Source organism: Clavelina lepadiformis, chromosome 3 (assembly GCF_947623445.1).
Source record: "Clavelina lepadiformis chromosome 3, kaClaLepa1.1, whole genome shotgun sequence".
NCBI classification, from domain to species: domain Eukaryota; kingdom Metazoa; phylum Chordata; class Ascidiacea; order Aplousobranchia; family Clavelinidae; genus Clavelina; species Clavelina lepadiformis.
In genome coordinates this window covers 10,660,906-10,676,928 of record NC_135242.1, presented here as the reverse complement: position 1 = coordinate 10,676,928, position 16,023 = coordinate 10,660,906, and the positions used below count along the sequence as shown (strand labels likewise).

At 33.9% G+C, this 16,023-nt stretch overlaps 1 protein-coding gene across 4 annotated transcripts in view; it reads right to left on the bottom strand.

Annotated features, from left to right (window-relative positions):
• Window positions 1-16,023, bottom strand: part of LOC143450844 (cilia- and flagella-associated protein 46-like) — a 143,706-nt gene that overhangs the window by 78,524 nt on the left and 49,159 nt on the right. For all 4 annotated transcript variants that reach the window (XM_076951574.1, XM_076951575.1, XM_076951576.1 and 1 more), the window contains exons 17-22: window positions 14,072-14,193; window positions 11,473-11,642; window positions 7,261-7,447; window positions 7,035-7,191; window positions 6,463-6,691; window positions 2,811-2,951 (exon numbers count right to left, since the gene is read on the bottom strand). In XM_076951574.1, the coding sequence (XP_076807689.1) occupies window positions 2,811-2,951; window positions 6,463-6,691; window positions 7,035-7,191; window positions 7,261-7,447; window positions 11,473-11,642; window positions 14,072-14,193 (1,006 nt within the window). The remainder of the gene's footprint in view (window positions 1-2,810; window positions 2,952-6,462; window positions 6,692-7,034; window positions 7,192-7,260; window positions 7,448-11,472; window positions 11,643-14,071; window positions 14,194-16,023) is intronic.

Below are 16,023 nucleotides of genomic sequence, written 5' to 3'. Positions count from 1 at the left end.
ACTCTTCCTCTGGAATGCTCTTGAGCTCTGCTGTCAATGTTTCCATAATTTCTTCCCTTTCCCTTTTAAACTTGAGAGACAACCAGAAGTCAAATGTTGTAAAATCAGGAAAATAAGGAGGCTGTTGCATAAGTGCAATATTGTTTTTGCCAAGTCGTTGAATAACATGGGTGGAAAGAGCAGGAGCATTGTCATGGTAAAGCTGCCAGTTCTTCCTCGTCCTCATGTCTGACTGCCTTCTTCATACAGCATCAGAAAGGCGACATAAAACTGCCAAGTATCATCAATCAATCATTTTATTTTAATCATTTGCTTTTTATCATTTGTTTTGGATTTTGGTGATCCAAGATGATTTCGTTGTAAAGTTTAAAACTTGGTTTGTAGCCATAAATCTAGATCTCATCACCAGTTATGTAAATCTTCACATATTCTGGGTCATTGTTTTCACAGTCATGTCTTGTGCGATTTCCACACAAAGTTCCTTCTGATTCTCCGTCAGCAGCTTGGGAATAAATTTTGCCGACACTCCTCAAGCACATATCGTCAGTAAAAATAGAATGAACTGATCCTCTGCTTACTGTTGCTTCTTTAACAACTTGCCTGAGAGTTACATGGCAATCTTTCACCTCAATTTAGCACATCTTCTTAATCCTTTTCTCATTTCGACTAGGCCCTGCCAGATGGATTGCCAGAATGCACATGATTTTCCATTGAAAATCGGCCGTTTTTGAAACGATTATATCATTCTTTAGTTTGAGTTTGGCTAAAGGCCTCCTCTTCAAAAGATTGATGAATCTTGGAATTGTTTCAGTTTAATTATTACCAAGTTTTAGGCAAAAGGTGATGTAATACCTTTTTTCGAGACATTCTGTCTTTCTGAGTAAAAAATAACGAGCATGCACGATAAGACTATACTAAATGCTTCATAAAAAGGTAACAACACCACTTATCAATTTGAAATTTTTTATGTGTGTAAATTGATAGTAATATCACAATATGCCAAAACAAATTCCTGGGCGTATCTTTGGGGGAGAAAATAAGGTCAAATACTTCCGGAACAAACCACTCATAATAAAATAAAAAAGCAGCAAATTTATAAAACTATTGGGTTAATTTTTGTTTGCTTGACAAGCATCACCTTGCGTCCTCAGGTTTACTGAAAGATAAGTACGATTTTTGTTAAAGGTTACAGCAATTTGGACTGTGACTCTAAAAAAGTAACACAATTACAAGCGCACGACTTTTTTCTGCTCAAAGCTGATCTTTCTGTGAACATAAAGCAGTGCAAAAACAAGTTTATCACTTATCAAAGAGCATAATTAACAGAATAAACCGCAGAAATTTTTTTATGAGAGATTCAAAGGTGTTCACTGGTCAGACAGTTGTTGACAAAAAAACGGCCCAAACAATCCTTGTGGTAAGTTTAGTAAACATGTCTGTGCAATAGAGGAACTGCCAAGAGTCTTGCATGAAATGAGAAGTTACACATAAATAACAAACAACAGGTCGCAATTATAGGGAACACATAAATTTGTTGGGTGATTTATTTTGTTTTAAATGCACTATATAGATATAAACAACAAGCCTAGTTTAAATCCACAAGTAACCTAGTTGCATTGGCATAAAGTGTTGGATCAATGGAATATTTTAAAGCCAACCTAAATTCAACTAAAAATGCAGTAATTCTGGAAGGACATTTCCACCATTCCACATTTAATTCATAGTTTGTTTCACACTGATGCCTAGTTTTTGTTTTGATACTTGATGATGTGCCATGTACACTTTGATACCACAAATGAAAAACAACAATTATCAACACTGGCGCTGACTGGTACACGCACACCCTAGAATTAGAGAAAAGGCATGCATAAAGCAAAATAAAACTGAACTGGCATGACGAGAAGACGAAACAAAAGCAAAGAAAGTGATGAGAAAAATCTTTAATTCCCTATTTGGAATTTTTTGCATGCAGTATAACGTTTGAGTTTTATCATTTCCAAAATTTGATAAACAAACCTCATTTAGGCAGTAAATTTACTGCAGTCAGGAAGCATTGTTAGATAATAATTCGAACAATTTACTGCTACAAAGATAACTTCTACAAATTGTTAATGGCTAACTAACTGTGTTCACTAACTGCTGCACGCCACATGATTATAACAAAACAATACTATATTTTCCAAATTGGTTGTTATGAACTGTTTTTGCAGTGGTGTGCATGTTGTTTTATTTAGTAATCCATATTTTTCATTCCTGTTTTGGTTTTCAATACTTTTCCTAATATTTAACTTCAGATTTTAAAAGATTTAGTAACAATAACCTACAAACGAGTGTTGATCAGTAGTTTAATGGTTGTGGTCTCCGATTAATGTTTAGATGCATTCTATAATATAAAGTGGCATTAATAATAATTTGTATAATAGCTGCATTTTTTATTTTTCCATGATCAGGCACCAGTGGTTCATTCATCAACTACTTCAGGGTTAGCAAATTTCAAAAATTTAAACATTTTATAAGAGTTTATTAGAGTAAAACTTTGCTCCGTATCAATTTCAGGAAGTCAAAACTATTACAAAACCAATGCTTCAGTGGGTATTTACTAGGAATTCTGCATTAGTACAGCATATCAATGAAACACTGTTGCAAACATTGATAAAACAACAACAAACAGTATGTCACTGGAATAAAATAAACTCAACGTTGAATTTGTACACTAATCCAAACATCGTTTTACTGTTTGTTGAGGACCATAAACCTAACACAGTTCTAGTATGATACATCCTGGTAAAGAATACTTGTAAAAAACCCACCTCCGTGCTTACTCCAAATCCGGGCGAAATTTGTTGCTGAAGAATTTGTTTAACTTGAACCCATGTTGATATAAGCCCATGACGAATGTTTGTTGGTATTAGAACAGCAGCATTTGACAATTGTAAACCATGTTCACATACCTACAAAAAACTCAATATTGAGTTACGAGATTGTCAAAATGCATAAAATTTAAATGCATAGTTAGAGATACAGAAGTGATCTGGAACGGTAGTGTCATACTAATACAGTTCACAAGCCTGTAGTCTCTCATAAAAAACATCAAGTTTTTAAAAGAGGAAGGCCGGATCATATGTAATTTTACATATCAGGAATCTTATATCAAACTAATTGCAATTAGCACTATCAACATCAATCAACAATCTATAAGTATGACAAACAAAAGTAACGTATTCATTATGCTATAAAGGTATTCCAGAAATCTTGTACTGTTGTTACCATGTTACGTCATCTAACTGTTACCGTAAAAATTACAGTTAAAATAGTAGCAAACTTAAAGGTTATGTTTCTTTGTAATCTTTGACATCTTGGAATGTCATTTTACGAGCTGTACCCTGATATAAAGCACTACCCAATAATCTATTTGATAGGAATAAATTTTGATAAAGTGGGGGACCACGTGCTACAAATGGCCAACTTTAAATGAAACAGAACATTTAAATCTTTATATAGGTGAAAATAATTTTCAAAAATGTTTAACAATAACAAAATTACGGCAGATTTGCCTTTAATTATGGCATGTTTGGAAGAAATTGTTATGTTAGTAATTCAATTCATAATTCACTATGTAACAAAATTTAAAAAAAAGTTTATTTGGCTACATTTATTAAGTGTGTTTGTATGATTTTCAAGCGCTGATTCCAAAATTGGTATCAGTTTTTTTCTATCATCCATCGTTTTCGAGATACAATGATTTCCGTTTTTTGTGATTTTCCATTAACTGTAGGTTTTTTATGCGGTTATGATTTGTGTCGGTCAGCATTATCATGTTGTAAATCGGCGTCCTATTTACTTGAGGAAGTGAATGTCATAGCGCACATCTCTCAGACGATTGTGCTTTTATTTCTTATCTCAGTTTTCATTTTATCTCAGCCTGTTAAGTTCAGTATAGTGTCTTCAGAAAGTAGTGTTTAGTGTTTGCAGAGAAAAGTATGCCATATGATTACATTTTGTAGAGTCAAGTCTTGTGTAAATCTTAGATTCAGTTCATTGGACAGCTTATAGACTATATTTTGGAATGGATATTGGTGATCAGGATAAGTCATTGGCACCACATGTAATCTGCGGTAGCTGTCAATCTAATTTTGAAGGATGATTGAGGGGTTCTGGAAAAGTTATGTCATTTGCAGTTCCCAGAGTTTGGAGAGAGCCTCAAAATCATCATGATGATTGCTATTTTTACATAATAAACATATCAAAGTATCGTAAGGTCAGCGGAAGAAGAGCTGTGACATATCCAAGTACACTCTCATACATTGTACCTGTTCCTCACAGTGAAGCCTTACCGGTTCCAAACCCACCATCAAATGTAAGTTTTTTCTGTGAATCACTAACAGTACTGTAATTTATTTCTTATAAAATCTGAAGCAGAGTTATTAACATCCAGAATAAATGAGTGGAATCTGCTTGGTGATGACTGTAAGAGTACAGCCTACAGGAAAAGGCACTTGGAGTTTTTTTGTCTACTTTGACGTTATTGAAGACCTTAGCTATTGCAAAGATGTGGAAGGCCTGTTTGGTGCTGTTGGAATAGATCATGATCCTACTCAGTGGCTGCTTTTCATTGACAGTTCTACCAAAAGTCTTAAAGCAGTGTTACTTCACAATGGCAACATATACCCACTCAAGCAACTGCTCATTAAAATCAGTTACACTCAGTTTAAGTGGTATGTTTGTGGTGATTTTAAAATGTTGGGAATTTTGCTTGGTCTGCAGGGTGGTTACTAGAAATACTCTTGCTTTTTGTGCTTGTGGAATAGTAGGGCTGACGGTGAGCACTATGACAAAATTCATTGGTCAGCACGGGAAAAACTAACCCCAGGAATGTACAACGTTATTAGGGAACCTCTTGTAAGTGGGGAAATAGTTTTGCTGCCTCCACTTCATATCAAATTAGGTCTGGTAAAACAGTTTGTCAAAGCTTTGGATTTTCAAGGACAAGTTTTTCAAGAAATCCGTTCAATGTTTCCCAGACTATCACTTGCCAAAATAAAAGGAAGATTATTTGTTGGTCCACAGATAAACACAATGCTAAAGTGTAAAAGATTGGAAGAAAAAATGAATGAAACAGAAAAAGAAGCGTGGCAAGCATTTCGAGGTGATGTTGATGGATTTCTGGGAAATAAAAGGGACAGAAGTTACAAAGAGTTGGTGGAAAAACTTATCAAAAGTTACCAAAAACATGGGTATGTGTGTCAAACCTAATTTTTTATGTTCCCATCTAGATTTTTTTCAAGAAAATCTTGGTGACTTCAGTGAGGAACATGGTGAGAGATTTCATCAGGATATTGAGCCAATGGAAAAACGATATAAAGGCCGCCGGGACAGTGCAATGATGGGAGGCTATATTTGGTCTTTAGTAAGGCAGGAGTGGTCATAAAAGAAAACCTCGTTCAAAAGTACATTTTTGAACAATTCTTACTGTTTGACAAAACAATGTTACATTTATCTTCAAGCCTTCCTTATTAACGTTTATAAACAGTTTTTTGTGTTTAATAAACCAAACAGAACCTTGATGTGGTGTTAAAGTCTACTGCAAGAGTAGAACACAATTTGCTATACTTACAGCTATATCAAAGTTTGAATATCTCAAAAAGTAACGATGGTGTGAAAAAACTAACTGCTCAGCACCCAAAAATACATAAAGGGGCATTAAAAAAAGTAACCAAACAAAAATTGTGTTACGTAGTGATATAATGCATGATGACAGGCCACTGCCAAGAAATCACTTGGTCATCATGCAGTGTAAATTTGCATTTATGAAAATAATTTCCACTATTCATGCCTAAAAAGGGCAGGTTTGCAACAATTTCTAGCTGGTAACTACCTTAGTGATGAATGCCATTTTTGCAATTCTTTTCCACAGTGTATGTAGAATTTTCGTTCTTGTAATCAATTGAACTTTACCTTTATTTAATGGCATAGTGTTTGCTTTCAAAATTCTTTGCCATGTTTTCCTAATTACATACCGCGTGTGTTACAAAATCTATTTAAACTTATGCAACATCAGTAATTACCATTCTGATTGTCTGCATTCAGCCAGGTCTTTAAACTACTATTTTACTTTCGAAGGTTAAATTAAAGCCTTCAGTTTGTATCACGCTTGATCAAAGTAATACGATACGTTGAGCTCCTACAGCAGTTTAACAATCAAAGACAGACAGTACTAAGATCCGTTACCTAGAAACTAGCGTGTTCCACGCTGAAGTAACATGCCAAAACATAACAAAATAAGTAATTTAATAATAAAGAAAAAAGAAAAGTTAATTTGTTAAATTTGAATTGTAATTGGATTTAAATGGAGTTGGATTTGACTGAAAACTAAATTTGGCCAAAGAATATAGCTTGCAAAAATTTCAATGTATCTTAACAAAAACCAAGTTTGACAAGCAAACTAATACCATGAAAATTTACCTCCAAAGCACGTTTCAAAAAATCCAGTGCATCTTGATCCATTGTAATACCTGAACCTGTAATAAGAGAAGCGGCCCCTGATTTAGGGGTGTTCTTCTTTTGAAGAACTTCTTTTGCTGCAGGATTGTTTGCTGTATTGGATTGTAGAGAAACTTTTGGCGCTGGTAGCCATGGAGAAATCAAACCCTTGGCAATGACATCACATATGCGAACCAGGAGGGCATTCTCACTAAATCAATTAGCATACATAATTCTAATAATTCATAAAAATATGATAATCTTACAATTTGAAAAGGGAATCATTTCTGGCATTTATTTAAATATTGAGTTACAGTAAGTAAATCACAGGATCGATATCAATGTACAATAAACCAAGAACATGACCCATCATATGAATTTATTATGAATATGAACATGAACCAAAAAAAACATTTAGGGGAAAATAAAAGAAGAGTACAGGACATACCACACATGAGATAACACAAAAACTGTTTAATAGCTAACTAAAACTTTTCAATTGACTGGTTTTGAGAAACATAAGTATAAAAAGGCTTAAATTTCCTATATCTTACCTTGAATGACCTACTTCTACCATGCCAGACAATACCTTCTCAAAAGTAGGCACTAGTACTGTAAATCTCATATCATTCAACAAATGATTGTTGTAATTCCACAAATATGCAGCACCATTGCAAACAATCCAAGTCTCTTTCAATTCAATGCCAATTTCTGTAGAGATGGCAAAGAAGAATGTTAGCAAATTCATAATAAAAAGGAGAAAAAATTAATGCAGATAACCTATAGAACGAAGAAATGCTTTGGTTGCACTGATATTGAGTTTGTGAATCCAATCAACATAAACTGCCCATTCTGCTTCTTCTCCGGTTGGCATAGCAGAAACATTGTGTGTTTCTTTAAGTTGATGAGAAGGTACTGCTTCATCATTTAGTTTGATATTCTCACAGCGCAGTAAATGTATTATTGCCTGCGAGTTAAAAGCAAGTTTAAGAAATAAAAAAGCAAACAGCTCCTATTACGTTTACACTTCAAACAAAGCTGATGTTTGCAGAAAAAATGCATGTATATACCAATAAATTTGTATGTATCATACATTCACATCAAACTAGGAATGAGTGTCATATAAACCGAAGAGCTGATGCAATAATGCAAAACAGCGACCGACAATTCATTTTGGGCTGAACATTTTATCATTGTACAGTAGCAATCTCCAACCTTTTTTCACAGAACGATTTTGTGCGTAGTAATTGTTGTGTCAAAGATGGTTTAAAAGAATAATAATGACACAGACACAAGTTTGTTGATATGCTAACTGAAGTCCAACTTTAAACGGTGTAATTTTGAATATACTTGCATGTTTTCACCCAACTAAGTGTTGAGTTTTAACGAACGTCACTTTCATAACAAGCGATCAGATTTTTGTTTCAATTTTCCTGACACTTTAGTCTTTTTGAATGAGAGCACTGGTCAAAAGCCAAATATAAATGGGAGATGCGATTAGGTGATTCTAGAAGGGTTTTTGACTCCTGATCTCGAAAATGCCCTTGTTTTGTTTGTAGCGCATCAGGTTTTCAAGAAATTTGCATTTTAAATTTTTAGTTGTTATGGTATAATAGTCTACTATAGGGAGAATCTTTTGTCAACCTTTTGCAAACTAGGTGGTATATTAAGCAGTTAATTCCACATGTAGATAGTGCAGAAAACATTGGTGCAAATAGTGACAAACAAGGCGACTGATTTCACCAGGACATTTAAGCTATAGAAGCTCGTTACCCAGGTTTTTGGAATGATGGAATGAGGGTATGATGGGGGACTACTGCTGGATGTTATATCGTGATGACCCCAGTCATGTGTACAAAAGAAAGTCGTACGCTAAACAATTTTAAGTGCCATGTATCATAGCTGTATATTGTTTTTAATACTTTTTTCTGAAAACACGGATTCGACGATATCTTGAAAATGGGATGAGCTAAAGAAAAACTAAAAGCATATTCGGAATCATAACAAAAAAACAATGTACCTGTGTTTTCTTGAAAAAAAGTGAAATTTTGTAGACCTGTGATAATTAAGGTATTGACAAAAAGTCTTTATTTTTTGACTAACCTTTTGCAAATATTTGTCATTTGCTATTCCTGTAAATCTTATGTTATATGATCTATATTGTAGATTAATTTTTTCTCTTTGCATGTGATTTGAGCTTATCATTTTTTGTCCCAAAAACCACATTAGAAATAACCGACTTCTGGCGGTCTAGTGATAACATCTCAAATTCACACACATCCTTTCCGGTGTTTTTATTTTCTTCCCTTACTAATTACAAACGTTTTCAAATCCTCTCCAAAATTAACTTTCACTAACACATAAGGAGTCATAACATATACGCATTGTGATATCATAACAAAATTTATATAGCAAACTTAACTTGGGAACGAAACTTGAGCGAATAAAAATGTGCTTAACACCTTTACGAAATATTTTAATTTCCTAACAAAAAGAAGACATTTAGTCTATTTAAGTTTATTATTAGTGCTATAGTTCTTGATTTGGGAAGTAACATTTATTAATAAAACGATGTATTTAATAGAGGTACAATTTACTTAAATTTATTTACAGTATTTCTATTCTCTAAAAGGTTGTTCAGTGTTTGTTTGAGGTTTCAGCGTATATAACATAACACCAACAGTAACTAAAGCTTACTTAATATTTTTCATGCATTTGAAAGCTAATGTAACAGTTTTATGAATTGTTTTGAAATTGGAAATGCCGAAAAGTACATGAAAAGTAATCGATTACAAAAATTTCATTGTCCAAAAAACATAGAAAAGTAGATCGATAAATCAAATAATGTATAAATATTTGTGTATAGTTAAATGATTTATTGATAACAATAATCCACAAAAGTCGGTTAAAAATTGGACAAAACTAATAAATTTAAACGTTTACTCCATTACTTGTCAGACATAATCAATCTTAACCTACTCATAAAACAAATAGTAACATATTAAAAACTTATTTTATCTAATGCCGGCGTGGCCGATTTGGGACTAGTACATGACCAACTGGTAGACCAGAACTAACTGGTTGGGCAATGGGCACCCTTACAATAGGGTGTTGGCAAGATGTTTTAGCCACTTCATCATGTTATTGATTATGGTTGTGAGGCCTTGCACGATGGTAGGAAGGCGAAACTCTTGCATTCAAGCAATATATAATCCGCAGTTTGCGCCTCTGCTTTGTACATACATAAACATAAAGACTTTAGATCAAATTTGGCACATATCTGTTTAAAAATGACCTGCTCTTGTTTTGACTTGGTTGAGACTGGGAATTGCTTTGGAACGGATCTGCGTCCAGTAAGACCGTTGAAACTTCTTCATGTCTTCCTGCTTGAAGCGTGAAGTTAATTCCTCATATATTTCTTCTCATTGCTTGCAACATTTTTGTGAAGAGTCTATCGTTTTTGAAGTTTTGGTAACATCAGTTTCCTTTACTGCTGATTGGAGAAAATCCTTGTAGTGGTGATTGCATTTATTGTACTATGTTGGGATGTCCTGGAGGTGGTAGCCCTGAGGGATGGAGGATGGTTTTGCTTAATTGATGAATTTTGACAGAAGGCTGCGTAAACTAGTTCTAAACAGAGAGTGGAGGAATTTGCAAGCTACTAGATCGATCAGTTTTGTAAATTGTTCCATATTTTCTTTACGGAAATTCCACCTCCCGACGGCTATTGTTGGTACTAGTTGAACTGGGTTAGTTAGAACAATTAGTAAGGGTCAGTTTTGTGACTTGGTAAAGGGTGCCAGGACAAAGTGTGAAAGTAAGAGGCGTTCCAAGTTGGTAAAATCCATTACAAGGTTGGAAATAGTGTTTCATCTTCCAGATTGGCAGTTTTCTTTTCTTTACGATCAAAGAGTGGCAGATTCTTGTGGAAGAGGCTTAGTATTCTAATGTGAGAGCATTAAGACTAAAATTTTGATACCCTTATGCAGTAATAACACAGCATAAGTCTCCTAAATAAATTGAAGGAGCTTTAAGTGGGGATGGAAGTCTTGCAGAGATTGCTCTCGCGTGGGTTGTATACGCAATTACGCATTATGCAGGCGGTTTAAAGTCTTTAAACTCAACTGTTGTCCACACTGCTGGCGAGTCTAGGACAGACTTTAACTTCGCTCCATCTGCCAGTGCTGCTCACAAATATAGCAGTCCCTTGTACTGTATGTTAATAACAGTGTGGGCTGCTAGTTGGTATCTAGAGGCTATAGCTGCAACTCGCAAGAGTCTCCTGAAGTAGTGTGGTTCTTAGCTTGTGCTTTTGTGTCAGTTGTTCAATAACGCTGTTGTTTAGCTTCATCAGCCTTTCTACATTAAGCTAAAACAAGGTGAAATCGTTTTGTGTGAGGGTTCCTGCTGGCACTGATAAAACCACTTACTTAATGTTAGTGCTACATCAGATTGCAGCAGCTGACTTTACATTTGGGCTTCGGTATTGAACAGTAGATGATTGCTTTACATTGATTGCCAATATTCTCTCAACAAGTCCTTGATTTCCAGAGACACCAAAGGGAGATTATTTACACACACATACCCATAGCGTAGTTGATTGTTCTTGAAGAGTTATTTTTGAATGCCGAAGATTGAGAAAAGTTCAAAGTTTCGAGCCTTAACTTAACTATCTAAAAGTTTAAAGGTCAATAATGTGTTTCACTTATAAATTTACAGTTGTTATATAAAAAATCTCACAATGGTGTATGCGAACGCAGTTTACATCTTAATGTTTTTATTAAATAACTATACGGCAATGTGGCAACAATACGGTCTTATGGCAATGTGAAAGAATTTTCTTACAAGAAAACCTGTGCAACTAAGATTTAGAAAAAAGTTAATATTGGATTTAGGTCTGTTGTAATACAGTTCTAAAAGATTCGTTATTCTTATTAATGATGTGCGCCCATAGGCACTCCTAAGAAATGTTTGTGTTATGAACTCTCTTACCTCACCATGAAGAAAATGCATTTCAGCAAGCATTCTCAGTAAATCACCATCATTAAGTGAATTGTCAAGCATTTTCTCATCTTCAGTAACTGGTGTTTGGATTTCATTTGATATACTACCTTCCACCATGACTTTTTTACTTCCCACTACTGATGGAGAAAAAGATTTATCTTCAAAAAAACACAAACATTTTAGATATAGGTGGTGTTGTGCAATTTATGTTGTTATTTGAATTTTAACCATAGCAGTTTGATGCAAAACACATTGGTCAAAAAATCACAGGTGAAATATATTCTCAGACTACAACTTTTTTCACAGTTTAATATTAATCTCAAGAAAGAATTTTTTGTCCTTCTAAGATATAAGTAGTTGAAAATTCAGATCCCCAAAAATTTTGTTTAAAATTTTGAGTGGTTTTCTTCACTTTTGTATACTTACCTAAATTGCAATTCATGCCTAAAAAATATACGAATACAAACCTTTTTTTAACTTGTATACAAAAAGAAGGTTTTATGGAATTTATCAAAAAACAACATCAACAGTGGCAAAAACATAAGCAGCGATAAATCAAAATCTATTCGGTGAATTATGGAGGTGCAAAAACAAATATTTATTGTACACCTGTGGCTTTCACATATCAAAAAATTAAAATTTTATACGAGGGTGGATTGTACTTATTTTTCAATTACAAAAAAAATTCATTTCTCTGATGTTTTTAAAACTTAATTTGCATATTTTTTGTCTGCAGTACGAAAAACAAAAGTAAAGATCACAAAATTTTTTAAACATTTGCTAAATAAAAGTTTGCTACTGTCATGGCTCTTGTATTTATTTATTCTCCAGTTCATAACTTATTGCAGAACCATAGGCAATAGAAACCTTGGCCGGGTCAGTTCATTATAACAGGAACAAAAATTTAATTTATGGAACCAACCTATCTTTTATTTGCTTAAATGATTCTATTCGATTTTCTAAGATGAATGGTGAAAATTGGATTGGCGGTTTTCGAGTTATGGGTAAAAACTTTTTACCACTAGGTGGCTTCAAGTCAAGTAGTATCAAACAAACTGTAGTATATCAATATCCGCTCCGCGAGACTCGGCTATACTAATCTGGTCTTCGTGCAAGTCTCGATAGATACACACATTTTGCATTATTTTTTACAATTTTTGTGTATTACCCGAATTTGGAACTGTTCATCAAGACCAGTGAAGAAAAGTAAGCAGCCTTTACGCTTTGCTTAAGGATATTACAAAAGGTAGTGCAGCTGGAAATCGAATCCGGTTGTCGTTGTCGAATTCAATCCATTTGGCATTTGGTAATTTAACCCTGACGCAGCATGTGCTTAAAGCATAGTTAAACTCTCACAAAATGTTTCAAGACCATGTTAAGTGTGTAGTAATTTTTTACCGTACGGGTCGAATTGTGGTAACAATTTCTGACACGTATATGGATTCTGGTATGGAATGTTTTATAAAATATGTTTCAATATGTCGTATCAAGAAAAAGTGAAGGGATGACAAAATTTGGACTGTATCATGTGAGGAAAAGATTTTCGTGATATTAAAAAGAACCTTCATCAGATAGGTTGAAAAGCACTGACAAATACAAATACACCTAACCTATTTCCAGAAGTATATTCACAAAAGAGTACACTCGTGTGTAGTACTGGTTGAACATCCTGGAATTATTAAAGTCTGGCACATATGGATCCAACCAATGTTTGTATTATAATGATATGACCCGGCCGTGAGGTACATGATTGATGACATTATGTTAGAAAAAAAGTTTTTAAATTATAGAAATTTTGCAACACAATGTGGTTATCTCATGGACAGTTTTTTCCATATTGTTACTAATCACTAATATCACATAATACCACTAAAATGATTTGACAATTGAAAGCAATGTGGTGTAAAAGCAATTGTCACTTGAATTATTCTTGTCTAAACAAAATATGTACAGCAGCTAAAAAATTTATTCCATAGGGTAAACTTTGCTGTCATAATTTTTGACGTAAAAGTGCTAAGTTACTTCATTGTGGAAATATTCACACATACCACATATCACTCAGAAACACAAAAGTCATAGTTTTATTGTGACAAACAATAACACTGGGCAATATTTTACAAGAAGAGTGCACATATATTTCATGATTATACATCAAATTCTACATGTGAAATCAAAAGCTCCAAACTAGACCCCAATGGCAGACACCTCCATAAAATACAGCTAATAAAACTAACTTATAACATTGGATAGCACAGTCTGCTGGTGCAACATCACCCAGAAAGTGCAAACAGATAAAGGCATTTAAGAAATATGTTGTTAAAAGATATGAACCTAAATAAATTAAATATTAGCCTGGGATACTCTAATCGCTAGAGTCTAGAGTCTAGTCTAGCGGCTAGACCATCAAGCTGAAAACCAAGCTGTACTAAAACATGTACGGCACGTTATAAGCTAGTACTATGTTGTGCTGCGTCAACATGGATTATGTGAACAGCGTGCAGTTAAGTTAATTTTTAAATAACAATTTATTCATGCAGGAATAATTTTAAATTAATGATCTTTTAATGCATTCCTACTGTTTCAGTACCTTTCAAGCTAAACATCCATCTTTCATCATCATACAACAAACAAAATGAAGCAGCAACCCTGCATACATCCCACACTTCCTGGTGCCGAGCAGTTTTTGCCAAATCAACCCATAATCGAAACCTAAAAATGTTAACAGTCTGTTAAATGTTAACAATCCAAACAGTACTAGCAGGGATAACATTAAATAAGTTCATTCAATTTTATACGCCAACCTTTCTGCCGGCTAGCTTACAAAAAATTAAGCAATGAAAAAAATATGTTGACAAAACGTATCATGTGTATAAAACTTTTTGAGTTGAAACTTAACTCAACTATCCAATATACTGTAGTATACCCTACCAACGAGTAGCCCCTACCGTTGTTCTCATGCAACAAACATTATGCGTCATAGAGAAGACGACTGTTTAGCATTACTTAAACATCATCCAGGTTGTGTGCATTGATGTTATCATTTGTTACATTGCAAAAGGGTTCCATGCAACAGTAAAATAAGGACAAATCTTAGAAATAAGGACGGTATGGCAACCCTGACTATAGCACAAAGTTTGCGATAAACAAAAGCAATTGAGCTTTTGCACATATACTTACTACCTGTCAATCAAGTGTACATCGAGGGCCAAATATAATTAAATTGTGCTGGCACATGCAGTGTTATAATTAAAATGATAAATGCGAACTAGATAACTTAGTGTCAAATAATGAATTATCACAACCGGTCTTATTTCGACTGTCATTTTAACACAGTTGTAAATCTTTATGCTGCAGTGTTATCACATTACTTTGATAGTTCTGTACAGTGTACATATCACAGCCTTCTATTATCTAAATACAATGCATTGCATTCATCTTTTTTCCTTAGAAGTCTTTAGCAAAATCACACTGCATCGCCTTATCGCCAACACGGGCAGCTGAGGCACTTTGTGTAGTAAAAATTTAACCGCATTCCCGTGTAGGTTTTGTTTATATTACAGCGATTGCTTTGAAACATGGTTGGCAAGTCAAACATGTGAAACACTTTAAAGTGTCAATGGTAAACCAAAAATCCCTGTTATTCTTTTGTATAAACATATTGATGGCAAATGGTGTAGCTGCAATGACTATTCATCATTAATCACAATTTAATAAAACCTAAAACAAAAGTAGGCTGCGAATGCAATGATGTTAATAATGGAAGTTGAATGTCAGCCAAAAAGAATCTAAATTTCTGTTACGTGGAAGCTCATGAATTTCAACAAAAGTTAACCACGTGTGATCTGTTCATCACACAAATGGACATATTTTTCTAGATTTTTCATCGGGGTTATAAGCCTTTCTCTCATTTTTTCGACCAATATTTTCGTAAAAAAAGGGAGCTTATACGTGGTATAAACGATAATGATGAATTATTTTCACCTGTAGTGTATAACAATTAGGCTCTTAATTATAAATAAACTATTGTTCAAGTATATACCTCCAAGCCTCCTAACATTAAAACAAGTTCACAAACAACAAACATTCAATATTTTCCAATGAAACAACAAATAAAAATATCTAACAAACAATAAAAATTTGCTAAAAATAAGTGAAAATTAAAAAGTTTATTCAAAAAACGAGAATATGCATACTGTAGAACCCATAACTGTCAATGTTTTATGCATCAATTTTAGGAATGGGTTAGGTAATTTTATTTGTAGTTTCCCATTTCAAAATGTTGAATAAAGTTTTCAGCAATATAGTACAGTTTTCCAACTATAGAAGCTGTAAAGGACAACTCAAACACCAAAATACAAAGTATTTATGAAAAGGTTGTAAGCTATGGTCAAAATGGTAATACAGTAGAACTCGCCTATGTCACCTTCGGCTAAGTTGCTGCATATCGCTTGGTCCCAACGGAAAACCTATTGTTTTCTGTAGTACTAAGTTTATTAGTTTATTGTACGCCACAATGTACATTTATGAAGGACCCGGAAA